Source organism: Sebastes fasciatus, chromosome 19 (assembly GCF_043250625.1).
Source record: "Sebastes fasciatus isolate fSebFas1 chromosome 19, fSebFas1.pri, whole genome shotgun sequence".
NCBI classification, from domain to species: Eukaryota; Metazoa; Chordata; class Actinopteri; order Perciformes; family Sebastidae; genus Sebastes; species Sebastes fasciatus.
This window is the reverse complement of record NC_133813.1, coordinates 19,580,183-19,597,509: the sequence shown is the minus strand read 5'-3', so window position 1 is coordinate 19,597,509 and position 17,327 is coordinate 19,580,183. Positions and strand designations below refer to the sequence as shown.

At 41.7% G+C, this 17,327-nt stretch overlaps 1 protein-coding gene across 2 annotated transcripts in view; it reads left to right on the top strand.

Annotated features, from left to right (window-relative positions):
- The first annotated feature begins 303 nt into the window (after window positions 1-303).
- Window positions 304-17,327, top strand: part of sh2d3ca (SH2 domain containing 3Ca) — a 63,408-nt gene continuing 46,384 nt past the window's right edge. Inside the window, exons 1-4 of one of the 2 annotated variants that reach the window (XM_074617151.1) lie at window positions 304-498; window positions 2,216-2,482; window positions 2,611-3,124; window positions 8,343-8,382. In XM_074617151.1, the coding sequence (XP_074473252.1) occupies window positions 480-498; window positions 2,216-2,482; window positions 2,611-3,124; window positions 8,343-8,382 (840 nt within the window). In that variant the 5' untranslated portion in view covers window positions 304-479. The remainder of the gene's footprint in view (window positions 499-2,215; window positions 2,483-2,610; window positions 3,125-8,342; window positions 8,383-17,327) is intronic. The other variant, XM_074617152.1, reaches the window with a different exon arrangement.

The window sequence follows — 17,327 nt, the reverse complement described above, 5'->3', positions numbered from 1 at the left end:
TTATTATTACCTCTCTAGATGAGTTTATAACCAGCTTTTTATTTTAATGGGACAAAAGTGACCAATCAGCAGTTTCAGTTTGAAACACCCATCACCACTCTACCTATCCTATCAACACTTTATCATCCAAACCAAAGGGCACCCTCACATGTTTTATATATTTATATTCCTGTCATCTCATCTCATCTTATCATTTCATTTCCTGTCACCATTGGTGCTCTCAGCTTCACACAGGAAGTGTCACGGTCTGCCCTGCCCCTGTCGCTGCCTCTCATCTCTCGGTTTTGTCTCTGTCACACGTACACACTGTGTGCAGTATATCTCACCCACAGAGAGGAACCGTGGTTCATACTGAGGTTTCTCCGCCTCCGCAACTAAGTTATCCTCCCCTCTCTGGCTCTCCTCTTTCTGTTGTACTGCAGCTCCTCTCAGATGATCCATCTGTCAGCCACCTGCAGCTCATCTTATACAGCCACAACATGAGCATACGGAAACTGAGTGAGTACAGTATGTGTGTGTGTGTGTGTGCGTGTGTGTGTGCGTGTGTGTGTGTGTGTGTGTGTGTCTGTGTGGTTGTCTGTGTGTGTGTGTTTGTGCGTAGAGCAGCTGCACTTTGTTCATGTGTTTGCACATATAGTAAACCAGGGTGTCGGTTAGGTTAACTGATTCTCAGACACTGCCATGTCAGTTTTGCAACAATTTGGTGATAATGATGCAAAAATCAACTGGCAGCTGAAATGATTTCTTCTGAGAGCAGAAAACGTGTACAGTAAATGGATTTTAGAGACCTGTTTTTGCATTGTTTATTATATTTAATTTATATACACTACAGTATATACAGTATATGTTTGGTAAAAGCAAGTATTTATACAAATAGCAAAACACTTGTATGCCTACTGGTGCTGACACACAGAGACAACTAAACAGGAACATATGCACCCGCCCACCCAACCACATACACACTAACATACAGTATGTTACATCTCATCTGTACAGCGATCAAAACACTGTAGCTCTGCAAAAGGGAATTCAGCTGTAACAGCTGTGCAGAAAGAGAGACACCCTTTTTTTTCATTGAAGCTGCACTTAGAGTTTTACTTTACTTTACACATCTAGCAGACACAGAGCGACAATTCATTTTGAGTCGTGTGTCTATCCATCTGGTAAAAATGTAAGTCTCTTTTTTAGTTCTGTTTTAGTCCTCGCCAACTGCTGATAAACACATCATGTTTTTAGCTCACAGGATGCTCCAGTATGTTCCACAGCTAGTTGATAACTTTGTCTGCCGCTTGGTGCTGGGCAGGTGGCTGGTAAAAAGAGCTGTTTTGCTGAGAGGTAAATGAGAGCAGAGTTTGAGAGTCGGAAAACCAAAACAACGAGCTAAAAGACACTAAAAAGCTCTGTTGATGTGAGGGCAACTGCAATTGGGTGTTAATTCTCTGTTGGTTCATCACTACAAACGACACCTTTCACATTACACTTAGTCATTTGATCCATTATCAATTAAAAAAAATATTCTGCAGTTTTAATCAACTCATAATCTTTAAAGGGGAACTACGCCCATATTCAAAATTCATACATGTTATTCCTATGGTCTAAAACAATTTAAAAAAATATTAGTAAACATGAACAACTCTCTCCCAAATCCAAAAACTAGTGTTAAAACTCAAATTTGTGATTTCATAGGGTATAAAGTGTGGAACTGCTCCATAGACAATGAATTGGGAGAGATGTTCTAGATGACACTGAGAGCACCCAGGGGAATGTTTTGAGTATACAGGAACATTTTCTGTTTCACAACTGAGAAAACTACAATAGAATAAAACTCATTTGGGTATAAAAAAGAAAACAAACATTCTGTGGGTCCACAAAATCAGTCTCCCATTCATTGTCTATGGAGCAGCTCCAGACTTTATACCCTATGACCACACACAAGTATTAGGCTTACATCTCTGGTTTCTGGCTTTGAGAGGAAGTAGCTCATGATCACAAATATTGACTTTACTAGGCCATGGAAATAACATATTCAAATTCTTAATTTAGGTGGTGTTCCCCTTTAACTTCTCTGGCCCTCCTGCCTAACAAAAAATCTAATTGAGAGGTTGCCTGAATGGGGATGAGTTGGGTTGGCTGGTGGGCAAACACATGAAACAACATCACAGACTTGTTATATACTGAGCATTTCTTCTTCTTTTCTAACTGTTCCCCTATCAAGGTTTCAAGTGGTTTGGTAGCCTCACCAACCTCTCCTTTCGCCGCTCCACTGAGAAAGCAGACTCCAAGTCGTCTCAGTCCAAGTCTGGCGTAGATGGCACTGACGGTGTCACCACGGCGATCCTGGCTCCAGTTCCTGAGATAACGATGGACGACATGGGCACCATGCGTCCTCGCACTGCCAGCTACATCCGCTCCAGTGAGAGCTACACACACATGGGTACCCTGCCACGGCTACTGATGAAGAGGAGAGACAAGAGCAATAAAGGTATAAAGCAGCAAAAGTCATTGAACAACATGATCTTTAGCCTGGGAAAAAATCTTTTTGAGAAATAGGACAACAATTTTCTCCATGACAAAGATTTTGTGTTGTTTCTCACGTCCCCTCTTCTCTAGGAGGCCCCGAAAGCAATAAGAAGAGTAAGAGCAGCATCAACAGAAGTCAAAGCCAGCGACCTGCAGGGGAGAAAGATCGTGGTAAGCCCCCGAGGCCAACAGCCGCCTCATCCAAGGTGGCTGGGGATGAATCTGGAGCTAAAGCTGACACTTGGCTCAACAAAGACTCTCTCCCTGACCCCAAGACCCAGCCTGAACCTACAGGAGAAACTAATGTCACTAACACCCCAAACACCATCCCAGGACCCATACCTGCCACGTCGCCATCTGGTGGCTCAGGTGATGCACTCCAACCAGAGGCTTGTAACGAGCAGGGCGTCACCCAGGCAAGCGTAGACTTGAACCCTGAAGCATCACCTCCACTTCCCAGCCGCGGGAATGATCAGACCCGGACTCACGAGGATGACGGGTCAGAGTCCGGCCCTGTATCCGACCCAAAGGAGGAGAAAGCAGAGAGCAGAGAGCTGACAGAAGGAGCAGACACAGGAAACCAAACCTCTGACAGCATTTACTGGTGATTTGCTTTTACTTTCTTGTTTTCTTAGATGTGTACAGTTATGACACAATAAAGTCACTGAGGGAGGAAAGGTTACTGATTGAGGAGATGAGAGAGTGCCGTACATTTATGGGCCTGTCCTGTACCAGTTTGACGCAGATTTGTTTGGCATGCACAGTAGGCTATTGAAAGCTTTAATGAAACTAAACAAAGGTCATAAAGAAAAATATCTACACTTGAATCATTAATAACTATGAATCTATTAACTAATGATTGTAGGCAATGTGTTTTATTTCCAAATTGGAGAACTGCCGAAAGAGGTCCAGGGGTCCCCCAAAAACTCCAGTCTCATCAACTGGTTTGTTGTAGTTTATTGAAAATTTGGGAGTGTGCACCACTAAAGCGCAGTATTAACTGACACGATAAAGGTCTTAAGGTGGCTTCTGCTTTACTACCTGATTTAACTGATTGGCCTGCAGATTGTTCCAAGACCAAAGTCCACAGTGGAACAGATTTGTTTTGCCAGCTTCTGTTCTGATAGAAGCCACTTTACACTGAAGCCATTTATGTGACCTAAGATTATAACTGTTTTGGAGAAATGCAAACTTCCGGCTTAAGTAAGTAAGAAATTTGCCAGGGATGATCTTATAGACTGAAATGTACCAATGTTGTAACCTCCACAGAGTGAAGGATGACTATACCATGCTGTATAAGGTTCAGTTATGGATCCTGAAGCTAGAATTAGTGACAAACCTCAGGAAAAAGGCCAGCAACTAAGAGTTTTCTTGATGCTATGGAAAAACAGGCTGTACAGAAAACCCAGTGAGAATTTTATTTTTCTTTGCAAGATGGTCAATATGGCATTTCAAATTTAGGCTTTTGTCCATCCAAATTCCAAAGTATTTGTAATTAGAATACCTATATAAAATATACAATCAAATATGTGTCACAGAGGCAAATCCCCCCCCCCCCCCCTACAGAAACAGTACTTTTTACTTTTACGGAGTATATTTAGCTGCTACTGTACTTTCACTTAAGTAGGATTACTTACTTGTCATGAGGTATTTTTACATTGTTTTTTTGGCACCTTTACTTCAGTGAAGGAATATACCAGTGGCTGCTGGTGGAATTTTTTCTTGGTGGGGCTGTGCCACATCCAAACAATCTCAGCAAACATCCCGGTATGATTAATGCAAAAAAAGTGAAGGTATCAAAAAAACACATTACTACTTTGCAGTTAAATAATTAACAATTATTTTATTCCAACAGGAAGAGTAAATAATGCTTTGAAAAACACAACAGTATAAAATGTACTCAGTGGTGGAATGTAACTTAGCACTTAAATACAATTTTTTAGGTATTTCTACTTTACTTGAGTATTTTTCCATGTTCTGCTACTTTCTACTTCTACTCAACTACATCTCAGAGGGAAATATTAGACTTTTTACTCCACTACATTTATCTGACAACTTTAGTTACTTTACAGATTCAGATTATTAATACAAAATATAATCACATTTGTATTATTATTATTATTATTAGTAGTAGTAGTAATGTTTTTTGTGTGTGACTCAAAAAACATTACCCTCCCTGAGTCACACACAAAAAATCATTACTACTACTACTAATAATAATAATAATAATAATTATACAAATTGTCAATATTTGTGTTTTAAATATGGAATTCACCCAGTAATATGTGTAATTTGATTGTAATGTAATTATATTTTGTATTAAAAAATCTGAATCTGTAAAGTAACTAAAGTTGTCAGATAAATGTAGTGGAGTAAAAAGTCTAATATTTCCCTCTGAGATGTAGTTGAGTAGAAAGTAGCAGAACATGGAAATACTCAAGTAAAGTACCTCAAAATTGTATTTAAGTACTTAGTTACATTGCACCACTGAGTACATTTTATACTGTTGTGTTTTTCCAAAGCATTATTTACTCATCCTGTTGGAATAAAATAATTGTTAATTATTTGACTGCAAAGTAGTAATGTATTTTTTGATACCTTCACTTTTTTGTTGGCCTCTATTGACCGGCCGCCACTGGAATATACAGTACATGTTGCATATTCCTAAAGTAAATGTTGGTCGTGGTTATATTCCAGCACTGAAAACATAGCTGAGAGAGTGCAGTAACTGTGGGTGAACAGAGGAGCAGCAGCAGCACAGTTTAGCCCCTCAGGGCCTCACAACAGGTTAATCTGTCCGTGTCTGTGCGTAACGCCAGAGGGCGCAAATCGGTTTGGACTGTTCCGCGTGGTGGACTCACCGGGTGAAGTTGGACAGTTCACAGTTCAGTGCTGACTTTGTGGACAGACAGGACTCGCCTCAGGCCATGGGGTGTGAGGTGAGACGATAACAGGATTCATTACTTCACTTTTTAAAAGGCAGCCGGTGGTATTATTGATCCATTTTATTGATCAGATTGCTGCTGGAGAGCTGCGGATCTGATGTTTTTCTTATTTTGCATTGATTCGTTCTGACACACAGGAGATCTGACATGAAGAAGCTTTTTTGTTGTGTGCTGCTGGGCTTCATAATGTTGTAGTGGATTTATCAAACAAAGTCAGAAGAAGTTTATTGGAGAGTTTTTAGGGTAAATGTTTATCTGTGCGTAAAACTCCTCCTCTCCAGCAGAGCAGATTGCGTTTCCTCGCTGCTTTCCCATGATGACATGCCATTAAGGTCTCCCTATACTGCCTCCAGTATCATATTTACACCGTGTGTGTGTGTGTGTGCAGCATGCGTAGTTGCAGTCGTGCTGGCATGCATGGGCGTGCATGTGTGAGCGAGCAGCCTCAGTCCATTAGTTCAGCCTATAGGGACCGTGGGAAACATGGCTGTATATGGTGTAAGTGCAAGTTCAGTATGGGCACATCAAAGATCTCTCTGTGTCTGTTCTGCCCTAAATTACAACTCCTGTCTGTCCATTACCACTTCCTGTTCTTTCTTACTCTGGTCAAAGTGCAGCTCTTCACTTCTTTGCCTGTCTTTGCCGGGCTGCTTCATGGAAAAAACAATTTGACTTTGTTGTTGGTGATACTGGTAAGATTTGGCTCTGAAATGATATGCTGTCATGTTGTCATAATTATGGGTTTTGTTCTTTTTGTCTGAGCATTTCAACGTCTTTATTGGGCACTAATTGAAAAAGGGAGGAAGAGGGATGCCCAACATTAGATGATTAATGGATCAACAGAAACTTCATCAGCAGCAGATTAATCATTTCAGTCAGTTTTCAAGCAAAAAGTGGCAACCTTTCGCTGGTTTCAGCATCTCAAATATGAGGAATTTATGCTTTTCGCATATGTCATATTTGACATTAAACTAGATATCATTTGGTGGTCGACTGTTGGTCAGATAATACGAGCAATTTAAATATTTCACCTTTGTGACGGGCATTGTTCACTCTTTTGTGACATTTTATAGATAGAACAATGAATTGATTAATCAGGAAAAAATTCTGCAGATTAATTGATAACGATGCTACTCATTAATTCAGTGGTGGACTACAAAAAATGAAAGGGGCACCAACTGCATGTGGTGGTAGCCTTTTCTATAGCATGTAGGGCAGCCTATATGGCACTGCATCATGTTTTTATTCCATTTAAGGGCACCCAGTGGGCACTTTATCGTGTTTATCAACCATAGGGGGCATCCAGGAGGGCACCTCATCACATTTTCTCCATTTAAGGGCACCCTAGTGGACAATTTATGACATTTTCTCCACTGGAAGGGCACCCTAGAGGGCACTTTATCTTGTTTTCTCCACTGGAAGGGCACCCTAGAGGGCACTTTATCTCGTTTTATCTACCATAGAGGCATCCAAGAGTGCACTTTTGCTAAGTTTCCCTTTGAACATGGGAGTATGAGGGCTTTACAAATTGTACAACATATGACAACCTCTGTTCTTCCATCCTCGATGCGGTTGCTGCTCGTACAGAGTAGACAGACGTAGCAGCAGTAGAATTACAATAAAAACAGTTTCAATATTTAGTGAATAAATGTCAAGCATAATATCAAGTTCATAGTATAATACTCGAGGATAATATAGTGACATATTATGTGTAATAATAAGTTCAAGTAGGTCAAATCATAAAAGTGTTTCCAACAGTCCCTTTTATTAGTTTACTGTGCTGTTTATAGTCAGTTGACTTGTGCCTCCAGCCGCTTGGCCTTGATTGCCGAGCTGTTTTTTGTTTGCTGGAAAAATGACTTAGATATGAAATAAAGATCGCCTTACTGCAGTAATCAAACAACTGCAAGGGCTTTTGCATAAGATTACGTGGATTTGCATCTGAAATTTGACTTGCAAGATAAATAATTTCTTATGATTTCAGAGCATAAACACAAGGCATGTCTTTAAGTCTATGAACCACCACTGATATGCTTGGCATGGACATCAGCTCCGCTGTAGTGCTCGGTGACCTCCGTCCTATCTAGGTCTGGGCTGCTGTTTGTTTTCATACATGATTGGTATGTTTTTTCTATTTGCAGCTCTGTCACATTCTTCTCTGGATAAATGCTGCTGTTATCAGTGCAAATGATGGAGGCAAATGCTTTACATTTGTACAACCATTCTTCTTTAGTGTGAGCGCAGGAGCAGCTTAGGAAGAGAATGTAGAGTTCCTCTGCCATGGGACCTATTAACATTCTCCGAGCCCGCTGCCGCGACGGGACCCTTTGATCTGGCCTCTCTGTGGTCATGTGTTAACACGGCTTTGCTCCGGGTCCTGTGAGACCCATCATGCAATTGGGAGCTGCGCTGAATGATTGATCTTAAAACTTGTCCGGGAGTGTAATTGCCCCTTTAAGCCCGCGCTCGCTCCGTATATCACAAAGTACCCACAGTATGGCTCCCAAGACTGCAGCGCAGCGGGGCTCTGACACATGATCCGGATGCATCATGAGTGTAAAAGTGTGAGTTATGGCGCCCGAGAGAGATCTGAGAGGGCCGGCTCTGTATTCGGCAACCTTTAGATGCTCGGTGGGGTTTGTTATCTGTCCGTTTTCCATGAAGCTGCTGGCCTGCAACAACATTTCACTCACTGGAGCAGCAGAAATGGGTCATGGGAATACAGGCATGTTTTTTGCCTGTGGTAACATGTGCTGCACCTGTTACAAGACCAGATCAAACACACATGTACGCACCATTTGACAGAGGCTTACAGCCTTTTTTTTCTGTTATGACATTTCCCGTCTTTCATCTCTTTTTTTTTTTTTATTTCTTCAGCCACATGGAGCCAGCACGGAACCAGGCGGAATATATGCAGGTAAGTCAGCTCTGTTCAAGGTGTGTGTGTCCTCGTCCTGTCCTCTTCTGTCTGCGTCTATGTCCTTGAATGTGTGGTAAGATTGTACAGATGTGTGTGGGCGTGTGTGTGTGGGCCTGTGGGACTCATGTTGTGGGGACATGAATCTGTTTACAAAGTCACATTGTGGGGACTCTCCTTCCTTTTTGGGACAAAATGCACGTCCCCATAACGTAATTCATTACATTTTTGGGTGTAGACTTGGTGTAAGGTTAGGATAAGGTTAAGGTTAGGGTTAGGATTAGGCAAGTAGTGGTTTATGGAAACACGACTGTGTGTGTGTGTGGGTGTAATTGCATATTTTCCCACAGAAATCCTTTCATTTCATCACTCTGTCTTCAGTTACACACATGCACACACACATGTAACGCTTGAGATGCCAGCAGATATGAGTTGTAGTTTTCAGCCTACACAGGCGTTCCAGTTTGAGTTTCCTCCTTTCCCCCATATTATTGAATTAGATTTTTTTTAATGTGAGCTCTCAGATGTAATTGCGGCTGATTATTAGCCCTTTAGTCTTCAACAGCTTCGCTCATTTCAGCAGGCTCACTCTGCATTTAGCCTAATTCAGTCTGCCATTTAGCTAATTGAATTTGGAGTGAGGCAGTGCTAATGTCAGCACCGTGCAGCTATAGGGAGCCGGTCTGTGCTGCAGCCTGGCCAGTAGGTGGTGCCACACGCTGGAGGAGATGTGAACTCCTTATAGATCAGAGAGCATGTGAAGCTGTTTCATGACCTTGGAGGTGGATAATAGGGATTCATGCATCCCATATAACACAAACACACATTAATACAGATATTGGGCTTTAAACTGAGAGCAAAAGCGGGATGTTACAGTCAAGAAAGTGAAGCTCAAGAAAGAAAGGAGGAAAGAAGAAGAGAGAGGGGAAGGGAAGTGAACTGTTGAGCTCTTGGGATCAGTTTTTTTTATTGATTATCCATCACAGGCGGGCGGTAAAAGCCTTCTCCTGTGACCCTGACCTGTATTCCTTTTGTAAAACAAATATATCCGACTTCCTCCGACCACAACACATCGACTACAGTTAAATCCCTCCACACTGCCTCCGTTATTAGGATTTTAATGTTGGAGGCAGAACAATAGCGTGTAAATGTTACACTTCTTTAACATCTTCATTTTCATCTTGCCTCAAACAATACTTCAAGGCCCCATAACTGATGCCCGATTGGGCAAGATGAGAGAGTCGCACTCCGATGAGAGAGCCATACTGTAAAGGACAGAGGGTGTCGAAGCCTCCTTCTCATCTCTGTTGAGAGTTGCACATACACAGTACCAATCGGACACTGGCGAGAAAATTGCGGCAGGTAAAGACAACGTTTATAAGCTGGAGTGCAAGCAGGCATTTCAATTATCCGGTAAACAGGAGTTTAGTTAGGTGGCGTTAGAGGATGTGGGCAAAACACCAGATTCATTTACTTAAATAAAGATTAAACATGACGATTAACTTTGTTTTTTGTTATAAATAAAAGTATTTGTATAAGGGCAAGTAAAAATTGACCTCGGGTAAGTAGATTTCTGACCATGACCCAGATTCTGACAAATCTCATTTTGTCATCAATTTACTTACTAGATGAAGGCCTGAAAGCTCTGTCGAAAATAGTACCTCTGCTCTTTAATGTTTTATTTCATAAAAGTGTATACATTTTTTATGATGTCAGTGACGTGGTCTTTATTTCAGGCGAGGTGACCCACCCGACTTAAACTATAGGCCACCGAGAGACGCCCCTGTACTTAATACCAATAGCGCTACTCTCACACTGACACAAAATAAATGCTGTTCGACTTCTTTTGGTTCTGAAGTTTTTCAATTTTAAATGAGCTTGACATGTGACAGCTTTTAACATGAACTTTCTTAATATTTCATTTGTGTAATATTGGATGAACACGCGTCGAGCACATCATTCAGATTTTAAAAAGCTAGAAGTAAGGTAGGATCGTTGTTTTCTGCTTTAAACACCAACTTTCTTTCAAATCCTTATACATGTTTTGACACCCAAATTTGTTTCCTGTTCGCCTGTCTCGCTCTCAAAAACCACAACAGCCCCTCCCGCCACCACCAACCACCACTCACCGCTCCACCCGCTCCCTGAAAGCTGCCAGCAATCCCTCCATCTCCTTCCATTCCCCTGAAACATTTATGACAGCTGATGTTTAAATCAGGAGTCGGCCTCAGTGTTCCCTGTTATAATGGGAGAGACCAGGCCAGTGACTCTCGCCCGGTTTGTCATACGCGCACGCTCACACACATGTACTTATTTACTCGCAGTATCACACACACACATAAAACGAAAACAGACAAACCGATCTGATCTGTACAAAGAAAATAAGCAATCAGTAAGAAAAGCCCCGAAGCATTCAGGACAAGTTAGGCTTTATCATAAAATATCCATCATCATTCATTTTTCATGTGCAGACGCACGGCTGGTCAAGCAATATCTACTGTTTTTGATTTGTTTTTGTGACTTTTAGTGAAAGATGTAAAAAGCAGTTTTAAAATGGCTGAGGTTGGTGATAAAACAGGCCTGATGATGATGATGCTGTGTTATTAAGTAACTAATCAAAATTGTTCGGTTTAAGTGTGAGCTTGTTTTTGAACAGTGTGCATGATGTGTACAGTATGGGTGTGTGTGTGTGTCTCTATGACTGCAGCCCAGCCCTGCTTTGTCTCGCGTCCTATTTAGTGGTTTGGTGCTACTTTGAGGGGGGAGGTGGAGCGGCTCGGATCATATGTGGTATATTAACATACGTCTGGCACTATAGAGTCACACTGGTGCTCAGCTGTGTGTCTGTGCGTTACCCCATGTTTGATTATGCGAATGGTTTGAATTCTCAAAATCTGTCTGTGTGCCGCCTGATTAAATTACGGCAGTGCCCTGTGGGTGGGTGCACGTGTGACTATTACAGTAGATGAATTAATGTGGCGCCTCAGTAAATGAGAGGGGGTGTAAACTGTCAGGGCTGGCCCTCGGTAACACACCCGTGGAAAGGCTCCAGTTACTGTTCCTTCACCGTGCAGACAGACTGACAAAGACTCATACAGACACAGACATATACAGTACACACACACTGTGTTTACATCTCGGATAAATCAGTTTATATAGGTCACCAAAGAGAAAAGGGCCAATACATTACAGTGCAATACCCTGCAGTAAATACCAGTTTGTTGAAAGTGTGACATGGTAGAGTTTTTCCATTGCTACACATATTTTTCAGTGTTTGCAGCTGACCAGCATTCAAGCAAAACAATGACAATTTCAGCAGGTAATGTCGGTATGGCGTCATCCTCTGGGGACCATGAATGTCTTCAACAAATTTTGCAACCCGATCGCACGAAAAGGCGTATGAATGACACAATTATGGCAAAAGAGTGCCATAAGAATGCCGTTCTTGCTTTTGGCGTGTCATTTGCACGTGATGTAGTCTGAACTGACCGCAATGTAAACGCATCCACGTAAATATGCTACGCTCAGAGCTAGTGACGTAGAATAAAAAGTGAGAAAGACCGCTTTTGGGTAGGTTTATGCATCCAACAAACACAGGACTTTCAACCAGGAGACAGGTGTTCAAGACCGGTGTTTTGTTTTGTTACATTAGTGACATTTGTGACTCGCTATCTGCACTTATGTAACGTTGTTTCTGTACGTAATAAATTTAGTTTATGTACTTATTTTAGGCCCAACCATGACGTTTTTCCTAAACATAACTAAGTGGTTTTGTTGTCTAAACCTATAGTGAGTGGTTTTGTTGCCCCCTGCTGGTACTGCACCTTCATACATGCGTGTAATACTTCTATGTCTCTACATATATTGTGTTATATATTGTAGCATTATGTACATCATTTACATGTTACATACTGCTTTATTTCTATTTTCTTACACTTCTTTATGTTAGGCAAAACGTGACATTTACATGTTATCTTCTGGTGGACAGGCAGGTCTGTTACACACTTTGGCGTGATACTAGGTTGAATTTTGTGGCAATCGATCTAAATGTTGAGATAATTTCACTGGATAATTGAAAACTTTGGCCTTCTGATGGCGACCAACGTGACCGACCGACCAACCGACCGACCAGCATCGCCATCCCTCAAGCCACGCCACTAATGTGGCTTAAATTGCTGACAATCTGCAAGCACACTTTGCTAATTGGTTTTCAACTTTAAATGGCTCGTTGTCTTAACTGCCTTTTGCAATTATGTTTTACAGCACAGTGGTCGGTGCCTGAACTGCTGGTACTTCAGTCATAAAACACTAAAAGAATATATGATGGTGGTAAAAAATCCTACGACCACATGCAAAATACAGAAAAAACTGCCTTAGCAAAGAGGCCCAGTGGTTACATGCGCACCATCAGCAACACTGAACAAAAGAAACCTTATTGGATATTTACTTCACAAACTGCAGCCTCAAAAATAGCCATTTTTGAATCAACACCTCTGAAAGTCTCAGGAAAAAAACTCTGATATTTGCTGCAGGGCTATATTATTCTCAAGTGTTTCTGTTATTTTGTCCACCCGCTTCAAGGTCAGCGCGCCCATGCCACAAACCGGTACACGAAACAGGGAATAATGGCACATTGATCTCTCTAAAAAAAGTATTACGCACTGCTTTATTCACGCTCGAGATGTGTCTCGTTGCTACAGCAACGCATTTGTGTAAGGCTAAGTCATTTTAATGCGATTAAAGCAGGACAGCTGATTTTTAATTGCGCTATTTCACACCTAAATTCATATTTTTTCGGAAACGTCTGTGAGGACAAAGTCGCGGCGTTCTCCGGCAGGCCTCCTCCTCTCGATGTGCATCATTATCGCAGGCTGATGTTTCAAACGGCCTTTGAAACACACATCTGGTGGTTCGATACGGATTAACCGCTCGGTGAATGGGGTCCGCCCTGTGAGAACACACTGATGACAATCAGACACACACAGATCATTAGCCGTACCCCGCTAACCCCCAACGGAGCCCGGCCTTTGTTTCTAGAGACGCACGTGTGCAAACACGTAGACACACGTAAAGATATGTGTGCACATGTAATCTTGATCTGCCCTCGGTGTGTCTCTTTTCATCTCTCACACACACATACACACTCTCTCGCTGTCTTTCTCTTTCTATCACAGTGTGTCTTTCTGCACACACACACACACACACACACACACACACACTCCTTTCATTAGTGGGACGCTTGCAGGCACATGCAGGGATTCTCCATTGTGCTCCCTATCAGCCTGCGGGATGGGGCTCACTAATTAATATTTAACTGAAGACCGCCTCCAAGCAGGGGAGGAGATGTAGAGATAGAGGTGTGGAAGGAGAGGAAGGCGGAGGGATGGCCACGGAGGAGAAGGGAAGGACGGAGGAAAGACAGGGATCAGAGAGCGGAGGAGGCTGGAAGGAGGAGGTTAGGCTAGTGATGAGAGGTCGGGATAAGGTGGAGGGAGAGATGAGGGGGGGAGCAGGGTGATAAGAAGGGTTGGAGAAAGGTTGGATTCGATAGAGCCGAGAGGGAGTTGAGGGAATGCAGAAAAGAGAAAGGATAGGTTCAATGAGTAGAAGAGTACCTGTACATACGTTTTCTGACACACACTTGTGAATGCAGAGAATGAAAGGAAGATAGATAAAAGGATTTAAAGGGAAGCAGTAGTGGAAACAAAGTGAGGATGAAGCAAGGGAAAAAAGAGAACAAGACAGGCAATTCAGGGTAATGAAGTGAACAAGACAGTAAAGTAAGAATGAGACTCTCTTTAGTCTTCCCAAAGGCACAAAAGGGGGCGAAGTTACCACCATTTTTCTTCCAACCTGTGTCTGTGGACCGTTCAGTCTTATTAGATCTAAAACATCTTAAATGTTATGGAGCACTGAAGGCTGGGACTTGATGATATGTCGATACATTGTCACATTTATCTCCATAATGAAATATGTAAGGGATAATGTACAGTGAGCCGGTCATTTTTGTGAAATAAACCCCGACAGGGCGATGCGGCACCCCGGCACTAACCCATGAAGGGGTTTATTTCACAACAACGACCGGCTAAAGTACATTATACCGCTTATTACACGGCTACTTAGTTAATAAATCAATAATTTGACACAAAAAAGGTCCACCAGAGTCCGACATCAGAACTGCGCCCATAGAAACGGTCTGTTATTCATAGTAACAGTCTGTTATACATAGCAACGGTCTGCTATAAAGAAATAACAGACAGTAGAACTCTGTGGTTGACCAATCAGAATTGAGTATTCAACAAAGCCGTATAATAAGTAACAATAACTTTTTTTTTATTATATTGGTGATTTTTACTTCTTATATTGAGTCACATCTGTTTTGTTTGTCTTGATGAACTAGTGTGTAGTATGGTCAGAGGTGTAGAGACTCGAGTCACAAATTTGATGACTTTAGACTCGACATGACAGGACCAAAAAAGACTTGCAACTCAACTTGGACTTTAACACCAAAGACTCGTGACTTCACTTGGACTTGCGCTTTTTGACTTGGAAGTCCCTTCCCCCCAAGCCCAAAGATTAAAAAATATGTTATTTAAAAAGTGTGTGCAAAAAAACGATAAACTGCCCGGTATCGGAGGTAACTCCGACAGCATCAGAAATATTGGGATTATTTACTTTTTGAGAGACCCTTTATTGATTTGTTTGGGAAGAGGATTTACTCGTAGGGAAAAAACGGAACTGTCTAAACTGAATTTCTATCTTTTCTTGTTTATTTATCCCCACAAAGTGGTGTTTTTTTTGTTGAACTCTGGACTCTTTATTTTTGGTGAATATTATTGGGACTTGCATTTGATTATCTTCCACTTAATTCCATCCAGAAAACCAAGAAGAACTAACGCTATGTTAGGCTACTGAGCGTCAGTTGGCGCTATAAGGCTGCACGAATTTTGAAAAAAATATCTAATTGTGATTATTTTGACTGATATTGTGATTGCGATATGATTTGCGATATTAGAGAGAATGATACTTTTTACATCATTATTCTGATTTTCATTGAAAAACATATTTAAAAGTTATTATGGTGTGATTTTTGCGGGCATCTGTACCTGACACACATTTTCACCTTTGACAAATATTGCGATTTCCTCCTCATCCCGTGATGTGAAAATTGCCGTAGGCCATATTGCGATTTTGACAAAATTTGGATTAATTGTGCAGACCTAGTTGGCGCCAGTTACTCTGATGTTAAAATGGCACGTTCATTTGTTGAAGAGCGCATTATGACTTGTGTAGGACTCAAAACCCGAAGTTTAGGACTTGGGACTTGATTTGGGACTTGATATTGTCCTTGTATTTTATTCTCAGTTAAATTGTGTCGGATTCAATTCAATAGTGAATCGACCACATTTAGGTCTGTAAGAGATTCATAATATTGATATTTCAATACATGCAGTCACTTGTCAGCTCAATTCAAGACAGTTATTCTAAGTTGCTGATGAAAAGGAAGTAAAAAGAGCGAGTTATACTGACAGCACCAGAATATCTGCCCTTGAGTATTATATCATAGTGCAGCAGAGCACAATACATTTTCCTCTGTATCAAGTATTTCCAGAGAACACGGTATGACTCAGTCGCGGTGAATCTGCTGCTTTGCTTTAACGTCACGGCTCCCCACGGCCTGCCATTTGATATCTGTTGACTTTATTTAAACACAAGCTGCAACATTTACAATCCAGTTAGCTTCAAAACATTTTAGAGGATGTGCTCATTTATAGCGGAGATTCTTTTCTCAAATCAAAACACTTGTTTAAAATGATTAGGAAGGTGTGATATAAAAAGAATGTGTCTGATAAAAGTATAATTTTGTGGAGTGGCTTTTAGCTAATGGACCTTACAGTGCAATATATTTTCATTATGGCCTGTCTGAGTGGGAATTACAAGCCTAACACTGCCAATTTTAATGATAAACTCATAGCGGACCATATACTCTTTAAACTCCATCACATTGTCACATGTTTTTTTCTGTGTGTGTGGCGCAGCAGTATCCAGATGTGACACGCTGTATGTTGTGATTGTTTTGCCATGGTATTACAGAGGATTGAGAGGAAGGAAAGCACAGGGCCCCCTCTTATGAGATTATATTGTGTCCCTGCTGTGTAATCTGTCTAATCCAGCGCTGGATGGTTTGAGATTACATTAAGAGGAGTCACTGCAGTTAATGAATCCACCCTGTGTCTTCTTGTAGCTCCTTATCTAGCGGCCCTTTCTCTCTCTCTCTCTTTGCCTGTGACCCACTAGCATGCATTCAAGAGGCAGATTAGCAGAGTGATTACTGCCGTCTTCTGATGCTGCATGTGTGTGTGTGTTTGCGCGGCAACAGAGATGTCCTCAAAGTAAGAAGTTTTTGTCACCTGTGTTGCATATGTCTTCTCCGGCTATGTCCCTCTCTTGCGTTATGCTTCCCTGCAGTGGTGCAGACCTGACTAAATGCAGTGTCAGAATTTTGGATGCTGTCAAGTGCTCTCGCAGTGTTGCCATGGTGAAGCGTCCTCAATGATGTCACTCACTCACTCACTCACTCAGGCCTCTAGAGACAGAGCTCCACCCCTCCCTCCCTGACATCCTCCCTGCCGATGTGTGTGTGTGTGTGTGCACGTATGCCTGTGTATGTGTGTGTGTGTGTGTGTGTGTGTGTGTCAAATGGGCCGGTGAATATCACACCGTGTTATCCTTGAAACACCTGCCTGTGTGTTTCAGCCTATAATGAGCTGTCTAGCTGCAGTCTGCATGGCTTTTTAGAGATACATCATTATATTCTGCTGTGTACACATACACACACACACACACACACACACACACACACACACACACACACACACACAAGGATAACTATCAACATTATTTCACAACAGGAACCAAAAGCGATGTAGCTCCTGCCATCTCTA